At 32.1% G+C, this 18,686-nt stretch overlaps 3 protein-coding genes across 3 annotated transcripts; 1 reads left to right on the forward strand and 2 right to left on the reverse strand.

The window, feature by feature from the left end:
* Positions 1-522: 522 nt before the first annotated feature.
* Positions 523-1,095, forward strand: LOC139525172 (homeobox-like protein HDP1). The gene has a single exon (XM_071320360.1). The coding sequence runs from the start codon at positions 523-525 to the stop codon at positions 1,093-1,095; it is 573 nt and encodes a 190-aa protein (XP_071176461.1).
* A 7,615-nt stretch (positions 1,096-8,710) lies between these two features.
* Positions 8,711-14,398, reverse strand: LOC139525173 (uncharacterized). The gene is made up of 2 exons (XM_071320361.1): positions 14,318-14,398; positions 8,711-11,850 (listed from the first exon to the last, which is right to left on the reverse strand). Exons 1-2 carry the CDS (start codon positions 14,396-14,398, stop codon positions 10,222-10,224), a joined length of 1,710 nt encoding a protein of 569 aa, XP_071176462.1. The 3' UTR covers positions 8,711-10,221.
* A 682-nt stretch (positions 14,399-15,080) lies between these two features.
* On the reverse strand, positions 15,081-17,259 carry LOC139525174 (uncharacterized). The gene has a single exon (XM_071320362.1). It carries the CDS (start codon positions 17,172-17,174, stop codon positions 15,081-15,083), a length of 2,094 nt encoding a protein of 697 aa, XP_071176463.1. The 5' UTR covers positions 17,175-17,259.
* Between the last annotated feature and the right edge of the window lie 1,427 nt (positions 17,260-18,686).

The following is an 18,686-nucleotide window of genomic DNA, read 5'->3' on the forward strand; positions in this document are numbered from 1 at the left end:
TTCAGTGATCTTTAACTATATCATGAAAATGCACAATTTCAAAACAATTTCATTTCTTGTGAGTTTTATCTACGTAATATTGTCTTCATCCTCTGAAAATTTCTAGACAGCTCTTCTACGAAATATTCAAATAGTGTTGGTTTTTTGTGGATTAAAACTTTTGCAAATTTGCCATGACAACCAATCAGACAACAATTTTCAGTTAATTACCGGCTTAAAAGTACAATGAACGATGCTGTATAGTTAGTAAAACATTTGTCCTTAAAAATACATTTTTCATGTCAGGATTGTAATGATACATGTACCATGTGAATAAATTTATCGTTTTTCCAAAAATATATTGAATGGATTTAATTTCATTATTGTAAAAATAGGTGGCATAATAGGTGAGATAGTTTTGATAAAGTGTAAGCAATAACAATGAGAAATTGTACTGATAAAGTGTAAGCAGTGCCTCAGTGAAATTGTACTGATAAAGTGTAAGCAGTGCCTCAGAAAAATTGTACTTATAAAGTGTGAGCAATGCCTCAGAGAAATTGTACTGATAAAGTGTTAGCAGTGCCTCGGAGAAATTGTACTGATAAAGTGTTAGCAGTGCCTCAGAGAAATTGTACTGATAAAGTGTTAGCAGTGCCTCAGAGAAATTGTACTGATAAAGTGTTAGCAGTGCCTCAGAGAAATTGTACTGATAAAGTGTTAGCAGTGCCTAAGAGAAATTGTACTGATAAAATGTTAGCAATGCCTCAGAGAAATTGTACTGATAAAGTGTTAGCAGTGCCTCAGAGAAATTGTACTGATAAAGTGTTAGCAGTGCCTCAGAGAAATTGTACTGATAAAGTGTTAGCAGTGCCTCATAGAAATTGTACTGATAAAGTGTTAGCAGTGCCTCAGAGAAATTGTACTGATAAAGTGTTAGCAGTGCCTCATAGAAATTGTACTGATAAAGTGTTAGCGCCTCAGAGAAATTGTACTGATAAAGTGTTAGCAGTGCCTCAGAGAAATTGTACTGATAAAGTGTTAGCAATGCCTCAGAGAAATTGTACTGATAAAGTGTTAGCGCCTCAGAGAAGAGAAATTGTACTGATAAAATGTTAGCAATGCCAACAGATTAATTGTACTGATGAAGTGCTCGCAATAAGATTAGGAACGAAAACGGGAAATGTGACAATGCGGCATGAACTCGACGAATGAGCAGAAATATATATGCATTACAGAAATTGTACTGGTAAGTGTTAGCAATGATCCAGAGAAATTGTATTAAAAAGTGTTAGCAATGACTCAGAGAATACCAAAAGTTCTAATTTTCAAATATTGTAATTCTTGCATGATACAATATACATATAAACCTTACTGATTTCAGAGAGTTCTGCAAATATCCTATATAAAAGAAGATTCTATTTTATGATTGTCAATGCGATTCTTTTCATTAGAGTTATTTTTAGAATTGCAGCACTTGTTGTATTAATAAACTATATAATTGTGCAAATAACAAAAATGCTAAAAATTTGAAATTGTTTGCTATTAATGCATATTGTTTTTAAAACTTTTGCCTTTACCACTTTTCTCTATCATTTTTAGAAACAAAGTATAATGAGGTTTTAAACCCATTCAAAAACATTTATTGTCAACTTAATCTTTTTTCTGAAAAGGTATGACATATTTGGCTGGTGCCTAGTTTTCGCATACCTTGAATTATAAATTAAAGCGACAGTTTACAGATATCTCAATCTAATGCATATATAATGAAGAGACAAAATGATGTATCATCGTCTAAATTAAAATATATATATATATTGGATTAAGACGTAATTATGGTATTAGACACCAGTGCTTTATTTCTCTAGAATGTGAAAAAGTACAATTGGAGCAAAAATTGTATTTATTATAAGCTTGAGCATCGCCCATCTCAGTGGCGGATCCAGGGGGGGGGGTCCGGGGGTGCGCACCCCCCTTTATTTTTGCCGATCAATGCATTTGTATCGGGACATATGTTTTTCACCCCCCTGCACCCCCCCTTTGCCCTGGGTTAGCACCCCCCCCCCCCCCCTTTCGAAAATTCCTGCATCCGCCCCTGCATCTTGTGAGGCTGGTAACTTAAATTACACGTACCCGTTTTTCAACCAAAGCGCAAGGAATGTAACAAATTTACGAAAGGACTTTGACCATGTTTTTTTTAGTATTATAACAATAACACTGCATTCCTCTGAATCCGTGTTACAGAAAGTGTTCTTTCTGAGCTTTTATGAGTTGTTGACAAAATTGTACCGCCGTTTTAATTCGCCAATATTTACAGGAGTTATGGGACTTTGACCATTTTTGGAGTACCTTGTGAATGCAATTACTGTGGATTCATTAAATTTCATGGGTACAAATTTTCGTGGATTGAGAAAAAATTTCACTTCCGTGGATATTTAATTTCGTGGTTTTGCTATAGTTTTCATACAAGTCTAAGGAAAATGTGTATTTCGTTGAACATGTAAATTCGTTGTTCACATGTACCTACGAAATCCACGAAAATTGGTATCCAACGAAAAATTATGAATGCACAGTACTCTGAGACTGTTTTACGGTGCATTTATATCAGAATTCGAACGCAACTGGTTTCTCTATTTTATGAGTTCATGCGATCACCTCAGATTTTATTTGTAATATTGATTATTTTAAATCGATTTATTAGATTTGAACATCGATAAAACTATGCATATATTTACTGAAATCTCTCAAAATTGGTAGGATTGTCATGATGCGTAGTTGACATTATAAAACCATCAGTTTGATCCGAGCATTTTACTGGAGGTTTTAGATTTTAACTCTATCTTGTAGAGGCAACTATTCTGAGACCATTTGACATAAAGGTCTCATTCTTGGCATGATTATTTGTCATCATGTGTAATTTACAATACTATACCTTGATCTAAATTTGATCATACTTACAGTAGCTATTGGAATTTTTCTAATTTTTGTACTACAATAATACTTTTTGAATGTAACTTCTCTCACTCATTTTACAGACAGCTTTCTTATTTGGTAGGTTTGTTTGTCATTAGATGTTGTTGATCATGTGATATCATCCTTTTGATTTGACCATTTTAATCAGAGTTATGAGACTTATACTATATTTTTATATACTGTATAATAAAATTGAGAATGGAAATGGGGAATGTGTCAAAGAGACAACAACCCGACCAAAATAAAAAAACACAACAGCAGAAGGTCACCAACAGGTCTTCAATGTAGCGAGAAATTCCCGCACCCGGAGGCGTCCTTCAGCCGGCCCCTAAACAAATATATACTAGTTCAGTGATAATGGTTTCTTTGATGCGTTTTCGTTAACTATTGTAAAACAATGACCTACTGTAACAGACTATTTAAGTCCTGAATAATACAGATGCGGGAATAGCCACGGCGTAGCAATCTTGTCATATCGATAATCAAACTAAAATAATCCATCTCTTTATTATCTTATATTAATCATTCAAAAATAGTTCCCGTAGTTCTAAATATTCCTGCTCAGAATATTCCGTATGGCAGAGTTGTCAGGTCACAGCTTTTTTGAAGATGCAGGCAAAATGAAATAAGACTGGCAGTTATGAAAGAAACCATATTGTTATGAAACAATAATGTCATAATCCAACCTATCTAGTTTACACACTATTCATCCTTGGCTTTCAATTATTCGACTTGAAGGTGGTACCTAACACTACAGGGAGATAACTCTGTAAAGTCAGCTTAACGTTTTAATTACGTTGTGTTGTGCAAGGAATATGAAGAATCTCAATGATCAAAATTGGTGTTTGTCAAATTGCTATATAACCGTTGAATTTTTTCTGACAAAACGGTTGGTTCAATTTCTTTTAAATTTTTATATTTTTGTTTAAGTGTCAAAGTAAATACTTTGACCAAATTTTTATGAAAATTAAACGAGCCAAATTTATTTTAGTGAAAGTGTTGGGTACTACCTTAAGCGTTCCTGATGAAGGTAAATCCAGAAAAGAGATTCGGACGCACGAAATTTATAACGTGTTGTTTTCAATTTATTAACATTCATCATGTCAAGCTTTAAAAAATTGTATACATCTATAATTTAAAGTAATTAAATCATTATGATAACATGATCAAGAAACCCCTATATTACGACTGTCATTATGCATATCGAGAAAATAAATAATAACTAACAGTGGTCAAGCATTCAGATAGGGTCGGGAAAATCATAGTATGGGATCATTAAGAACACTTAATTTATCTTTTCAAATTAACAAACTATTGTTCTTTTTGTGCTAGGATTTCAAGAACAGTTTATATAAATTTAGAAATATTATGGAGTTCCAGACTGATTCCCACAGTCAAATTTTCAAATAGAAATAACTTTGAATAAAAAAAAGTAAATCACAAATTTGTATACTCGATCTGTTTCAGGACTTGATCGACATTAATTTGAGTTTGTGATGCCATTTAATATTGATCATCGTTGTCCTAATTGCAATGTCTATATAGTGGCTTTGGGAACAATTAATGAAACCATCAAAGCTCATCCGTTATTGTATTTTACACGTCAATCTAGATGATTAACGTTCGAGATACATCAGGACATAGGATTTTGACTTAGAGCTGGACCGTGTAACAGCTACAATGCATTACTAGTGCTGCGTGGTGCGCATACATGAATTGACTATCGCTTTATCTTAAAAACATTGTTTGGAGATACAAACCATAGGATAAAAAACCTTGTGGTAACTTATTACCTACGAACTGTGAGAAACCGGATGTGTCCGCAAGATATACATATTATGCTGTCCTTGCATCAACAGGCAAGCGAATCTAGACTTGTTACGATCGGGAATATAACACAATTGATAAATTTACAGACCAAGCAAGTAAATCGATCATCCAACAACCTCGACTTACGTCAGTTGAAAATTTCACCACTTACATGGTTCACCAGTTTTTTGCCACGAATAAGTATTGTATAATAGAGGCAAAAGTTACGAGAATGATAGTCAAACATATGAGTCGAAAATCGAACTGATAATGTCACGGTAAAAAAAAGAAAAACGAAAAAAAGCAAACAAGAGTCTCACTCTACAAAAACAACATAGAAGACGAAAGACTGAGCAACACGAACCCAACAAAAATCGGGGTTATCTTTGATGCCCTTGGCGGGTAATCAGATCCTACTCTACAGTTTGCATCCGTCGTGTATGAACAAACCTGGTAATAAGTCTCATTCGGTATGTCACATTCGTGGAAAAGAGGATGGGATCGTAGTTACGACAATTGGAACATATTCGTTGTTATCTGTCGAAGGGAAAGATTATTTATAACTTATTAAGAAGACTTTTTTGTTAAAAGGAACAAATATACGCTGATGGGTTATATCCATACCTTTTTTAATGATGTAATTTGATATTGAGTTTAAGTGTTTTAATTATGAAATTGTATCAAGTGTATTTTGCAACTCCTCAAACAAAGTTGTCTTGAGATTAGCATCTCTATTTTCATCAAGCACCTTTAGGATTTTCATGTTCAGGCGTATTAAAATACCTATACATAAAATTGGTCTCAAGCATTATCGATGAAATAAATAGAAGAAATTAGATATACATGACGAATGGATTGACAAAAAAAGAACAAAATACATGTAAAGCATGAAATCGATTGTATTGTAAAGAGACGACATATGTCATACAGAACATTTTCAATACTGGTGAACAGTATCCTTCCTAAGATATGTACTGCACTCGAAAGATCGTACCATATGATAATCCATTGAGCAAATTTAAATATTCACCAATATTCATTTAATATCCTTAAATCTTGTTGGTTCGTGATGACGACAATCACTAATCGGTTGATGTGTTCACAATAGTCTGTTTGCCAATTCCCGTAATTGATCCTGTAATTAGAGATCCCTTTTGTGTTGTCTTCCTTAGGAGAGACATACATTTTTATAGATGACGGAGAGCTAGCGGAAGGAAAAAATTTATCTGTGCGTAATGTGTGTAACCTTTAAGCTTTTCAAATCTTTTAATTACAGTTAAATTGTTGTTAAGCTGAATACTTTTGATAACAGAAGTTATTTTTCACTAAAAATTTGTTAAAACGCTGATATATCATTTTCAACTTATCATGCTTTGCGTGGGCAAAAGCCAACTTTGTCCGGTGTAGAACCAGTATACGATTGACAAAAGGAAGTGATGTATTTAAAACGTGTGTAATAACAGAATCATTCGGTAATCGGCAAATGACTATTGAATGCAAGATTAACGTGATACTTAACACCAACCTAATAGTACGTTGTATGTTGTTATACTATTAATCGAATATTTTTAAGGATTTTTAATTCGTTAAAACTTGATCACATGTACATTTGTATTTACTCAGATTGCACGACAATACTGTTGTGTTAAGCTTTTCGGTCAAAAACAGCATATTGCACAGGGCATACAGCATGTTACTAAAAATACATTCTAGAAATCCCCAATTTTACATTGTTCATGCAATAGTTATTGATTAATAATATAACAATTGTAGCATTTGGTAGAAGTCAATACGAAGTTATATCGACTTAGAGAAGCATGTCAACCTCGGACTTCGTCCTCAGTCAATATGCTTCTCTTAGGTCGATATAACCTCGTATCGAACTCATACAAAGGCTATAATTGTATAATATTCGATTACAGCTTCATAATTTTAAATTTACATATGTGGAACTTATTTTTAAATTCATAAATCCTTTGCAGAAACTTTTTGTGGATGGGTGACAACAGACAATGCCAACCACAAATACAACTACAGAACTTGCATGTGCTATAATATGGCTACATATTTGATAAAACCTTGAAGCAGAAGTTAATGATTGAATTGGTCAATGTGAACTATTTTACTCCAGTTGATTTCAAAATATGTGTTTCATAAATACGTGTTATATTGTTCTTTTTGTTTGTCTTTGTATATTTTTTACCTTTACTGTTTAGTAATTTTTCGTAATATCCTTTTGGCGTGGCTCAGTATTTATACATCGCGCAATTGTATTCTTGTCTTTCATTCTTGCATATGTGCTTTGTCTATAACGTACCTACATTCTATTTGTATTTCTTTGTTAACATAATGTTCTGTGTTTAAAATGTTAAGATAATAACACAATGTTGACTGCTGTACCCCAATTTTTGACATGTATACCTATTATGTCTGTTTGTTTTGCTCACACATTATTGTCAATATAATGGGACTGTCATAGACATGAAAAGGTTTAAATTTCTTAAAATGTCATGTACCAAGTCAGGAATATGGCAGTGTTTCTATTGTTCCGTTGATTTACTCTTATAGATGATGTGTTTCCCTCGGTTTTGGTTGGTGACCCGGATCTGTTTCAGCGGTATACTACTGTTGCTTTTATTTAGCTAGCTACAAAACCTGGTTTACTCTACCATTTTCTATAAAAGAAAATGACTTTACCAATTCAGAAATATGGCAGTTGTTTTCCATTCGTCTGATGTCTTAGAACTTTTGATTTTGCCATTTGATAAGGGATTTCTGTTTTGAATTTTCTACTGAGTTTTGTTATTTTACCTTTTCCTCCCTTATACGATATTATACGTGTACATGACTTAGGCTAGTTTTTTCTCCAAATCAAATTTTACATGTCATTTGCAAAAGTGGGGTTCGTGTTGTTTATTCTTTAGTTTTCTATGTTGTGTCGTGTGTGCTGTTGTTTGTTTGTCTTTTTCATTTTTAGCCATGGCGTTGTCAGTTTGTTTTAAATTTATGAGTTTGACTGTCTCTTTGGTATCTTTTGTCCCTCTTTTGCAAGGTGTCCATATATAATATTTTCATGTTTAGCCTGGACTTTTAAATAGGGAGTCATAGTAGGTCATTGCTATCCCTGTTATCACTAAAATGTAAGGTTACAACATTACCCGATAAGGAAATTTGAATTAAGACAAAATGATATATGTGCTGTGCCTTTTTTGCTTTTAATGCTCATAAACATTTGAGGTATCTGTTTTGATTCTCGAACTTGTGCTTTCGATTGTGCTTGCTGATGGTTAGTCCATATGTGCCTATCGTGTACACTGATATTGGTGAACGGGGAGTTTTATAGTATATGTTATAAATCATGTCAGTACCGAAACACTGACTACTAAGGTGATCGGGAACTAACAGTTCACCAGCTGTAATATTGACCCAGTGCTATTAAATGAAATAAACACTTTATAATGTTCTTCCTGCCTGTTCTAAGAGCTTTTCTGGATTTACCTTCATCAGGAACGATTAAACCTATACATTTGACATGCATAAATACACTGTAACGTTGAGAGCTATAAGCTAAAACCATAATAAAGTTCAATGCCTTTTTTTTAACTGGATTGAACTACATTTCCTTTTTTGTTTGTAATTATGATTGTCAACAATACCTAACTACTCTGACTGATCAACTCGGCAGATGTTATCTTTGCAGTATAAATATTATGAAATCTATATCCGAATACCACTCCTATAGTTGTCAATTTGACAATTCATGTTGATATAAAACGAAACAGTGTTTTTTGTTGCCACCGTGCATTAAATCTGTAATTTTTTTTTTAATTCTTTATTCACATATAAGCTATGAAACACATACATGTAGTATTTATTAAACAACAATGTCATGTATGATGTAGGCAATTATGAAAAATTAAGTATTCTACATGCAGGTAAATTTTTGTTTTAATTTACACAGTTACACCATTGCATACACAACACAATGTGACACATTAATGTTCAGGGTATAAGAGAGCTATATACAATATTAATTCTATAGATAATGCATATTGTACGATTTTTCGTTGACGGGTATAATGAATGATCTAATGACATACCGAACGTAGTGGTGTCTTTCTTTGGGCAATCCTGACACCACAAGGTTTGTTATACGAAAGGAAAACAGTAAAATATGCATTATCTGACTTATACACCGTAAAACTATTATTTCAAGTAAAATTAATTTACCATAAGTTCATATTAATTTCGTACATTATTTGGCCTTTTAGATTTTTTTTTATTCGAGCGTCACTGATGAGTCTTTTGTAGACGAAACGCACGTCTGGCGTAAATATCTTTTTTTTAAATCCTGGTATCTATAATGAGTTTATTCATAAATAAAAATCAGCTACCAAATCAATACACCGAATGTAGACGATCTAGAAAGCTTATTTTACAGACAATCTCATCTTCTTGCAACACAATATCAAAATTTGACATGAATATCTAATAAAGCGAAAAATAAATATAATTCATTATTGATGATAACTGGTCCTAGTAGCTATAAAATATAACACAAACTTCCCCACTATTGTCCCTTCGCTTTTCCTTATTGATAGGTGATTTGAATCGTACCAATTTTTGGTTAACCTACATACGTTACAAGAAAACTTCCTAAAAAAGTTAAACAGAATCTGACACAAATACTAAATTTCAATCATGGTATCTATGATGAGTTTATTCACAAAAATACTGAACTCCAAGGATATTCAAAACGTAAAGTCCCTAATCAAATGTCAAAATCAAAAGCTCAAACACATCAAACGAATGGACAACAACTGTCATATTCCTGACTTGGTGCAGGCATTTTCTTATGTAGAAAATGGTGCATTAAACCTGGTTTTATAGCTAGCTAAACCTCTCACTTGTATGACATTCGCATAAAGTTTTATTATATTGACAACGATGTGTGAACAAAACAAACAGACATAATAGGTAAAAATGTCAAAAATAAGGGAACAGCAGTCCTAACGGAGTTTAAAAAAAGGCAGAATTCGAACGGTTACTGTACTAGACCAGTGAAAAGTTCAAAATAGCAGCCTTGCAATTATCAAATTATGGTTCATAGTAGGTTTTTTTTCGATTACTTAAGCTTGAATAAGCATTGTAGAAAAGATCTAATGTCAAGACAATAATTTAAAAAATACATTTGGTTTTGTGTCAAGGTGATTTTACGCGACACAATACGAATGAAGTAAACGTTAATGAATAGGTTCACTGTTATCAAATTTCAGTACATATATACATGTATATTAGGATAGGATCCAGTCATGTCAACAAAGATGATGCACAGCTTCTTCACAAAATGAAATCAAAATTACAGCGAGGAACCTTAATGTAATTTTCAAAAAGTTAATCGTTACCATATCATTTCACTTTATGATGCAAATATTTGTCTTTAGTAACAGCCGTCTGTTTATTTCATAATTTTGTTACTATCAAAGTTTCATTTTTAGTGACATTACGTGATTCAGAACCCGATTTGATAACGGGCTTATTACAAATTAAACTACGATAAAGAATAAAAACACGTTTGTTGCATATGTATGCAACGAAAATATAGATTCCCTGCAAAGCATTTAACAGGGACACAATTACCGAAAAGGGGGACAGTGGTAGAAACGAATCTATTATTTGTATTACCCAAGAACTGCCTGTTATTGTGAATAATTTGATGTAAACAGATAGATTAACTGAATTATGCTGACTAGAATCGTCATTTTTTAATTTTGGAGTCGACGCAATCGAATGTGCTGAATATACAAAGAAAAAAACGTTCAACAGACACATGATCGTGATCGGAACTATAAATGTTATAACGAAAGATAACCTTTCTGAAATAAAGCAGATTTTCCCGCCATAACCATACAATTCCTTACCTTTGAGAAAATTTGTAAAAAGTATATTCATGATAATGATGATGGCCGGAAGACCAGACGAGTATAGAATATATAGCAAGAGACGTTTTTGTTCTTTTGATTTTCTTCTACTCCGATAAACAGAATTACGGCTAAATGTGCAATACATATGAAAGGAACAAACATTTAAACAACAAAATGTACATAACCAGAAGTAATGAATAAATCCACCCAGTACAATACAAAGAGTTATATTGTTTGTTTTGTTCATACCAAATTCTAGAAAAGCCATTGCAAAAAATAAGGCAACGACAAGACACATATTGTTCTTTCCTGGTAGTGTACGTAGCTGCTCAAACAGGCAATACGTCATAAAAGTCAGGAATAAGCATAGTAACGATAATATTGTAAATATCAGATATATTATCTGTAACACACTCATTTCTGAAGAAGATACCATCATACTTTTAAATGTATTTAAACAAATCCTTCCATGGTCTGATCTGGTTAGGTAGAAATTGTAGTAATCCAAAACAGTATTGTATTGTGGTACATTAAGTATGTTTTTATATTTATCGAAGATGAATTCTCTTTCATTGAATTCTATCTGTGGACACTGGAGCAAAGAACTGATGTGTGAGTGAACATATTTGTGAGATTCAGGTATCATGTTTGTGGTCTTCAGATAACACTTTGTACTATCAAACCTTTTAATATGCATATCGATCGGAAGATAAAGTGAATCATTGTCATATGTAACTTTGCATTTTATAGTACAATAGACACAACCAACATTATACTTAAATGAAAACTCATGTTTTTGGAATTCTAGAAGTTTTGTTTCAATGTCGTCTCGGTTAACAACGACGTTAACGAATAATTTCAAAAATACAGATACATGTAAATATGGCCCAATCAAATTCTCATCTGATAAACAAGTGTCATTCGCTTTCATAATCATTATTTCTAAAAAGGGAAATATTTTTCTATTCAACTGCTTGCCTAGCTGAACCAGAATTTCGTCTTCCAATGTTTGTAGTAAGTATCGTTGGTCTGTTATCGGATCTTCAGACTGAACTTGAACTCCAAAAGTAAGTGTATAACCAAGATTAGAAGTGTATGGTAGAAGTGGTATGCACGTCTCATTAATCAATACTCGTCCAGGGTAACAAACAATATCACGACATGTATCCTACAAAAGAAGTATATCTGTAAATCAGTTGAACAGAGATAGTTTTCAGTGAAAGTATTATATGGTTTTGTTATGACAATTCATACAATACAATATTTTTTATTGTCAATAAAGGACGCCCTTAAAGAGCAGTATAATTACAAACAATTTATTACAATGATTATTATTAATTCTTAATGATATACAAATGACAAAATATAGATTAAAGAAAATAAACACAAAAGCAAAATTAAAACTGCAGATATTTATATATGTATATATTCAACATGTAAAAATGTTATTCAACTGTTTATAGGTACCATTAGTGCCATATAAAATTTAAATTTGGTCTATGAATGATTCACTGGGTGAGCAAATTGGCATCATTTACATTTTGTATCAACTTATCCCTTTCAGTCCAGAGACTGATTATTAAATTACATAGGTGTTTTAGAACTTCTAGATTCTCACAACCCATTAGCCATATAAACATATTTTCATAGTTACATTTCTTTAGATTAGGATAAGAAATACATATATGGAATTTATTATGAGTAGGTATTTTTTTTCATTTTTATAGGAAATTCCAACGTCAACTTTCAATTTACCGTTTCTTTTGTAAGTTTTATTCAAGCTGTTGTTGTTAATATTACTAATTTGAATATAGAAATACAAAAATACTTAAAACAATACAAGTGTGTTTATTCCTTATTGTCTTGTTGTGTCATGTGATTGCAACCTAATTAACATATACATCATATCTATTTTAAGTAATGTATATTATTATCAGATCAGTTCAGATTTTAATTAATTGAAGATAACTTTTTCGAATGAAGAAGTAGCCTTAAAAAATGCCCCTATACTATTTACATATGACTCGGATAGGAACGTTGTCATATCTAGGGGCGTTTAGAACACTGTCAGGAATTTTGTCATGATTTGGTTCAGTTGATTATGATTTGTTTAGGTAGCTTTCTTTAACGATCACCTTAAGTGTCCTATAATAAGCATATTATCATCAGATCAGTTCAGATTTGAACTAATATGCGATAACTTTTTCGAATGAAGCCGTAGCCTTAAAAAACACCATTATACCATTGACATTTGACACGGATAGGAACGTTGTCATATCTTGAAGCGTTTAGTACAGGAATTTTGTCATGATTTGGTCCAGTTGATCTCTAATAATAAGCATACAAAGAGTAAAGGAGATTGTTGATTGATGTTTTACGTCAAAATTGATTTACTCAAACTATAGTTGATGACAATTAAAGCACGTAAAGCATGATATCGAAAATAAAAATTGTGTGGTTAAGTAATTAAAAATCAGGTTTGTCATAGTTTAGATGAAAGTTAATACATATTAGTTTAACGAACGTAATGAAAGTTCTTGAAAGCGTTGTTGATAAGACATAATTACATAATGTACCAAATTTCTAATAAAAAACCTTTTCTAATCACTTCAATAAGTTAATTTTTTTTTATGTCGGGTCCGTTTATAATGATTATATTGTAACGGTGTTGGTCGTTGTTAAATGTTGAACGGCCACATATAGTTCTCAACGTCATTTTGTATTGGTGGATATTTGTATCATTTGCACTTCTATTACATATTCTTATTTCTATATATCTACTTTAATAAGCAACACGACGGGTGCCGCATGTGGAGCAGGATCTGCTTACCCTTCCGGAGCACCTGAGATAACCCCTAGTGTTTTGGTAGGGTTCGTGTTGTTTATTCTTTAGTTTTCTATGGTGTGTCGTGTGTGCTGTTGTTTGTTTGTCTTTTTCATTTTTAGCCATGGCGTTGTCAGTTTGTTTTAGATTTATGAGTTTGACTGTCCCTTTGGTATCTTTCGTTCCTCTTTTTCAATAGTTTTTTTTAGAGACAGGAATTGGTCTCCGTTTTTAGGTTTATCAAAGTGCCCAAGTAATGATAATAAATCGGCATGTTTTAGCTTATTATATTGACAGCAGAATTCTTGAAATGCAAGTTAGCATCATTAATATATGTAATTTGATTTTTTGAGACTGACATTTTCCAAGAGAAAAAACCATATCATGGATTCTCTTATCCTTTTGCCTTTTTATACAAGTATTTTCAATAACGTTATTTTCTTAAATGAATTTAATAATTGTATCATGTTTGTTCATCGGTTCGTCTATCTCACTATTTATATTTCCTATTTGTTACGATATACATGTTTGATTACAGAATTGAACCATGTCGAACATGGACAAAACCATCACATTCCTTAACCAATCCATGCTGCTGAATTTTCATAAATATTGAAATATTTACAAAAGGGCAATTTTTGTTCGGATTATTTAAAAGCAATTGTAAATTATGATAAAAAATGTAATGTTAGCTGCAGAAGAAGAACATTTGTTAATTTGTTACAAACAATACCAACACAATACCCTAGATTTAATACACAAGCGTTAATGTTTCATAGTATTTCTTGTATAATACAACATTTGCACTAACCAATATAATAGATATAAACACAGATATTGTCCAAGCTAAATTTATCTGCATGGCTTCTTTTAGGAACACATCCTTTGTCATTATTTTTTATTCGAAAACACCAAACCAAATTATGATCAACTGAACAAAAATATGACAAAATCACTGTACTAATGCTCCTCGATATTTGATATTTGATATTTGATATTTGATATTTTTGAATGCATATTTAATGAACATCTTAAGCACCAATTAATAACAATAACACCAGCAGATAATGATATATAAAAGAATTTTTCACTGTCTTTGGAAAGGTTCTGTATGAAGTCTGCTTTTTATGAGCACCTAAACAAGTCGACCAAAATGATGCACAATTAGTACCCATTGGATTACCGAAAAAATGTAAAGTTTGTGATTAATTTTCAATTAAGGTGTTATACCAAAACGAGAAGGTGGTTTGAGTAATTTATAGAACATTTTCTCTTTATTGAATGACGTGGGGAAGATGTGGGATGCCAAGTTTTGTTGGTTATTCCCAGTTCTTCTGTTAAACATTACAAATAATATTTTCTCCTTACAAAAAAAAAACATATTGTGTTTGGGGATTGGTCTGCTGCAATAACAAAAACAAAATCATGATAATTGGAAACAAGATAAGTTATCTACTACATGGGTCGTTATGTGAGAGTAATAAACCAGTACACTCATTGAATATCGAAGATTTCAAATGCACTTATGCAGGCATGACCGAACACATGGAAAAGCTTTCAGTGCAATAATACAATTAAACAGCTCCTAATACATTATCGAAGATTTTATGGTTAACGTTGCTTACCTTTATTGAATCATACACTTGGCTCTCTTTGCAGGTTTCGTGTCCTATGCTGTCTTTTTGTTCCTCATATGACAAAAATGAGAACAAACTTCGAAATGAAATATCATCATAATATTGTTCACCAAGAATACAAAAAAAATTGCCCTTATAGTTATTCACATACTCGATACGTTCTTCGTTACACATTTTGCAGAATATATTCTTATAGGGGTAGTGAAAGTCAATCTGTGGAAGCTCTGTACATTTTTTATGTAAGAGGTCGTCACTAAAATTCCAACGACCTGTCACATTGCACTGTTGTATCAGGGTTGTAGTTTCATTAATTGTTGATTCTTCCATAGCACAAAATATATTTTGATACTCATTTAGCGAGGAACTGTTAAGTTTATAGTAAAAATCTACGCTGTTGAGTGTAGAATTAAAGTTCCGACAGGCCCATGAACTATTAGTATTTCCATTGGTAAATGCAGATTTAGAAGGACATTGTTTGTGACAAATATTTGGAACTAATGTAAAGTTGCAATTAGATACAACTCGTGTTTCAAATAATTGTGACAAAAATACATGGAAATATATTGGAATGACATTTGTACATATCAAGGTAAATCTCCATGGTTTAAACTTGTTTACAGCAGAAAAGTTAGATTTACGTTTAACTTTATGACTTCTACACATTGCACAATATATATTCTTGTAGTTAACACCTTGCGGTTTATCCATGTTGTCATTGACTGGAATCGAAGAAAAAATATCGGATGAACCTTCTCTGTTTTGACACTTATATGACAAAATATTAAAATCCCTAGCTATATCTTCACACCCGTCATACACCAGATAACCATCTATACACGATGTTGAGTATTTGAAATTAGCATCAATGCAGCATGGCTTTTTATAATCAAAGTGACAACCATCGGAACAACCACAATTATGTCTTTCGTCTGCTATAACATTTGTTGATACATTTACACAGAAATGACCATTTCCGGTCATAGCATAATAATGTGTGTAAATTTCCGTTAGATTAACACGATGATTTGTCATCAGTTGTGTCTCGGAAGACTGATATGCCTCTGTCTTTAAATAACTATCCATGAATTCACTGTCAAAATGCTCTATTTCAAATATATATTCAAAGTATTTCCTGTCAACCACCTTTTCCTCTATAATAACAGAAGCATCGAAATACATAAGCACACGCCTGTTATCTACGTAAGCTCGCACAGGTAATGAATTGCAGAGGTAACAGTAGATATTTTTGAAAGGATATGTTGCTGTTGTTGTACCATGTTTTTTACAAGCTGTCTGGAAATTTTGATAATCTTCATACCAAACTGATTTCCTCGTAATGTTACAATCTGTAATTACTTCTTTAACTTTTACTGGTGGGTTACATATGTAACAAAAAACATTCTTAAACTCAAGGAATCTGTTATTGTAATTTAGACATCCCCATTCAATGTCTTTGTTGTAAGTTAACCAAGAACCTGTTACATTACAAGTCTTTATGGTGTTGTATCCGTACATTCTAAAGCAACCAGCGGTGTTCAGTACAGTTAAATTGCTGCTTATTTTACATTTTTTGTCTAAAGCTGTTTTAAGAATTTCATCTAAGGATGAAATGAAATTAAAGTCTACAAATTCGTCACACACTGAATTGAATATCCAATACTCAAATTTACTTTCATTATTACATTGAGCGCAAAATTTATTTTTGTAAGATATCAAAGTTTCTGAAGACGTTACAGGCGGATATTGTATCTTTTCTGAAAAGGTTTTGTTACTCTCACAATTAGCTTTTGATAATGGATCTGTACCTTCGGGACAAGTCACTCTCATTAGAAATGAATCTTCGAAAACATCTTTAGATTCGGTTTTGTGTGAAACAATTGAAGTATTTGTGCATTCTAGTTTGAGGGAGAAAAATTTATCTGGACAGCAGGTTCCATTGAAAACACATTTTTCATCACAAAAACATTCAGCACAAACTGATAAATATGCTGGAATCTTGGGGACAAATTCACTGATTTTATTACATAGCATGTTTCCGCAAATTAGGATGTATTGATCCAAAAGGTAATGAAAATCAATATCTCCAGCTCCAACTGTCAAAAAACAACAGACTAGAAAGTACCATATGGGCTGCATCCTGAAATAAAATATTGATTTTGTGAAAAAATAGTAGGCAGATACATTTGCACCAACAATATGTCCAAACTCATAAGTCTAATACAAACTGACAAGGCCATGGCAAGAAACTCATAAGTCTAATACAAACTGACAAGGCCATGGCAAAAAACTCATAAGTCTAATACAAACTGACAAGACCATGGCAAAAAACTCATAAGTCTAATACAAACTGACAAGGCCATGGTAAAAAACTCATAAGTCTAATACAAACTGACAAGGCCATGGCAAAAAACTCATAAGTCTAATACAAACTGACAAGGCCATGGCAAAAAATGAAAAACGACGAGAAGACAAACATGAGTTTAGAAAACACAACACAACACAAAACACAACATAGAAAACGTAACACTTAACATTCTGAATATGTCGCAAAATCAGTGAGAATCAAACATAGTTCTTTTATTTTGGACTTGAAAACTTTACTTTCTGTATCAGTTTTTAGATCAGGTTCAGAATTTCAAAACTGTGGAAACAACTGAGTCTAATATCAAGGTCAGAATTAAATACTGAATCGTTAGATATACGTTAAAATTATCAAATTTGTTAGTTTTGAATATGATTATTAAATTGGTACGACATTATACGAACAAATCAAGGGCTGTAAAAATTGAAATAATCAATCGTACGTAATTCAAAGGTAGTTCAATATGTGTCAAAAAACACACTCTTCAACCCTTAATAGTGATTTTTTTAACACGAAAATCGCCATAACTCGCCATGACGTAACTCGCAATAACAAGGACAGTGTGATCATTAATTTATTAATTTATGTTGAACTATCTGTCAACTTCTCTTCGAAATATTTTTTACATAAAAAAAATATACAGTGAGTCTTTTAAAATATTTTGTGTTGTAAAAATATTTTTTATTTTGAAGAAAAAACATTCTTGAATCTGAGATCATTTGATTTCAACCCATCCCGCTTATATTTCTGTAACTGATTCCAAAATTTGTTTTACTGATTAAATAGCGTTGTTCATATCGTCATATCTTACTGTAATAAGTGTTTTCTATAGTTCATTATTGAATACTACATGCACTATGCAAACAATTGGGCAATAAATGAAGAAAATGAACAACCGGAAAACAGTACAAATAAACTCATCATAGATACTACGCTTAAAATTTGGTACGCCAGACGCGCGTTGTCTCTTTTAAAGACTCATCCTTGACGAAAATATCAAACTCCAATGTAAATTCAAAAAAGGGTGTGTCCATAAAACTTGACTTAAGCGAACAATATCTTATCTGTTTAGTCGTTATTATAAATACAAATGTTAATAACATTTACTTTACACTTACATAAATCAACCTGAAGCATTAAACATGGAAAGTTTTTTTTTATGGTTAACAAGATGTTAGAAG

The sequence above is a fragment of the Mytilus edulis genome, chromosome 5 (assembly GCF_963676685.1).
Source record: "Mytilus edulis chromosome 5, xbMytEdul2.2, whole genome shotgun sequence".
Taxonomy (NCBI): Eukaryota; Metazoa; Mollusca; class Bivalvia; order Mytilida; family Mytilidae; genus Mytilus; species Mytilus edulis.

Excerpts from the sequence above, each read along its gene's own strand:
- LOC139525172 (XM_071320360.1), top strand. The coding sequence starts at position 523 with ATGCCTCAGAGAAATTGTACTGATAAAGTGTTAGCAGTGCCTCGGAGA.
- LOC139525173 (XM_071320361.1), bottom strand. The coding sequence starts at position 14,398 with ATGACAAAGGATGTGTTCCTAAAAGAAGCCATGCAGATAAATTTAGCT. Across the intron at positions 11,851-14,317 it reads TGTTTATATCTATTATATTG|GATACATGTCGTGATATTGT; the intron begins GTTAGTGCAAAT and ends CTTCTTTTGTAG.
- LOC139525174 (XM_071320362.1), bottom strand. The coding sequence starts at position 17,174 with ATGCTATGTAATAAAATCAGTGAATTTGTCCCCAAGATTCCAGCATAT.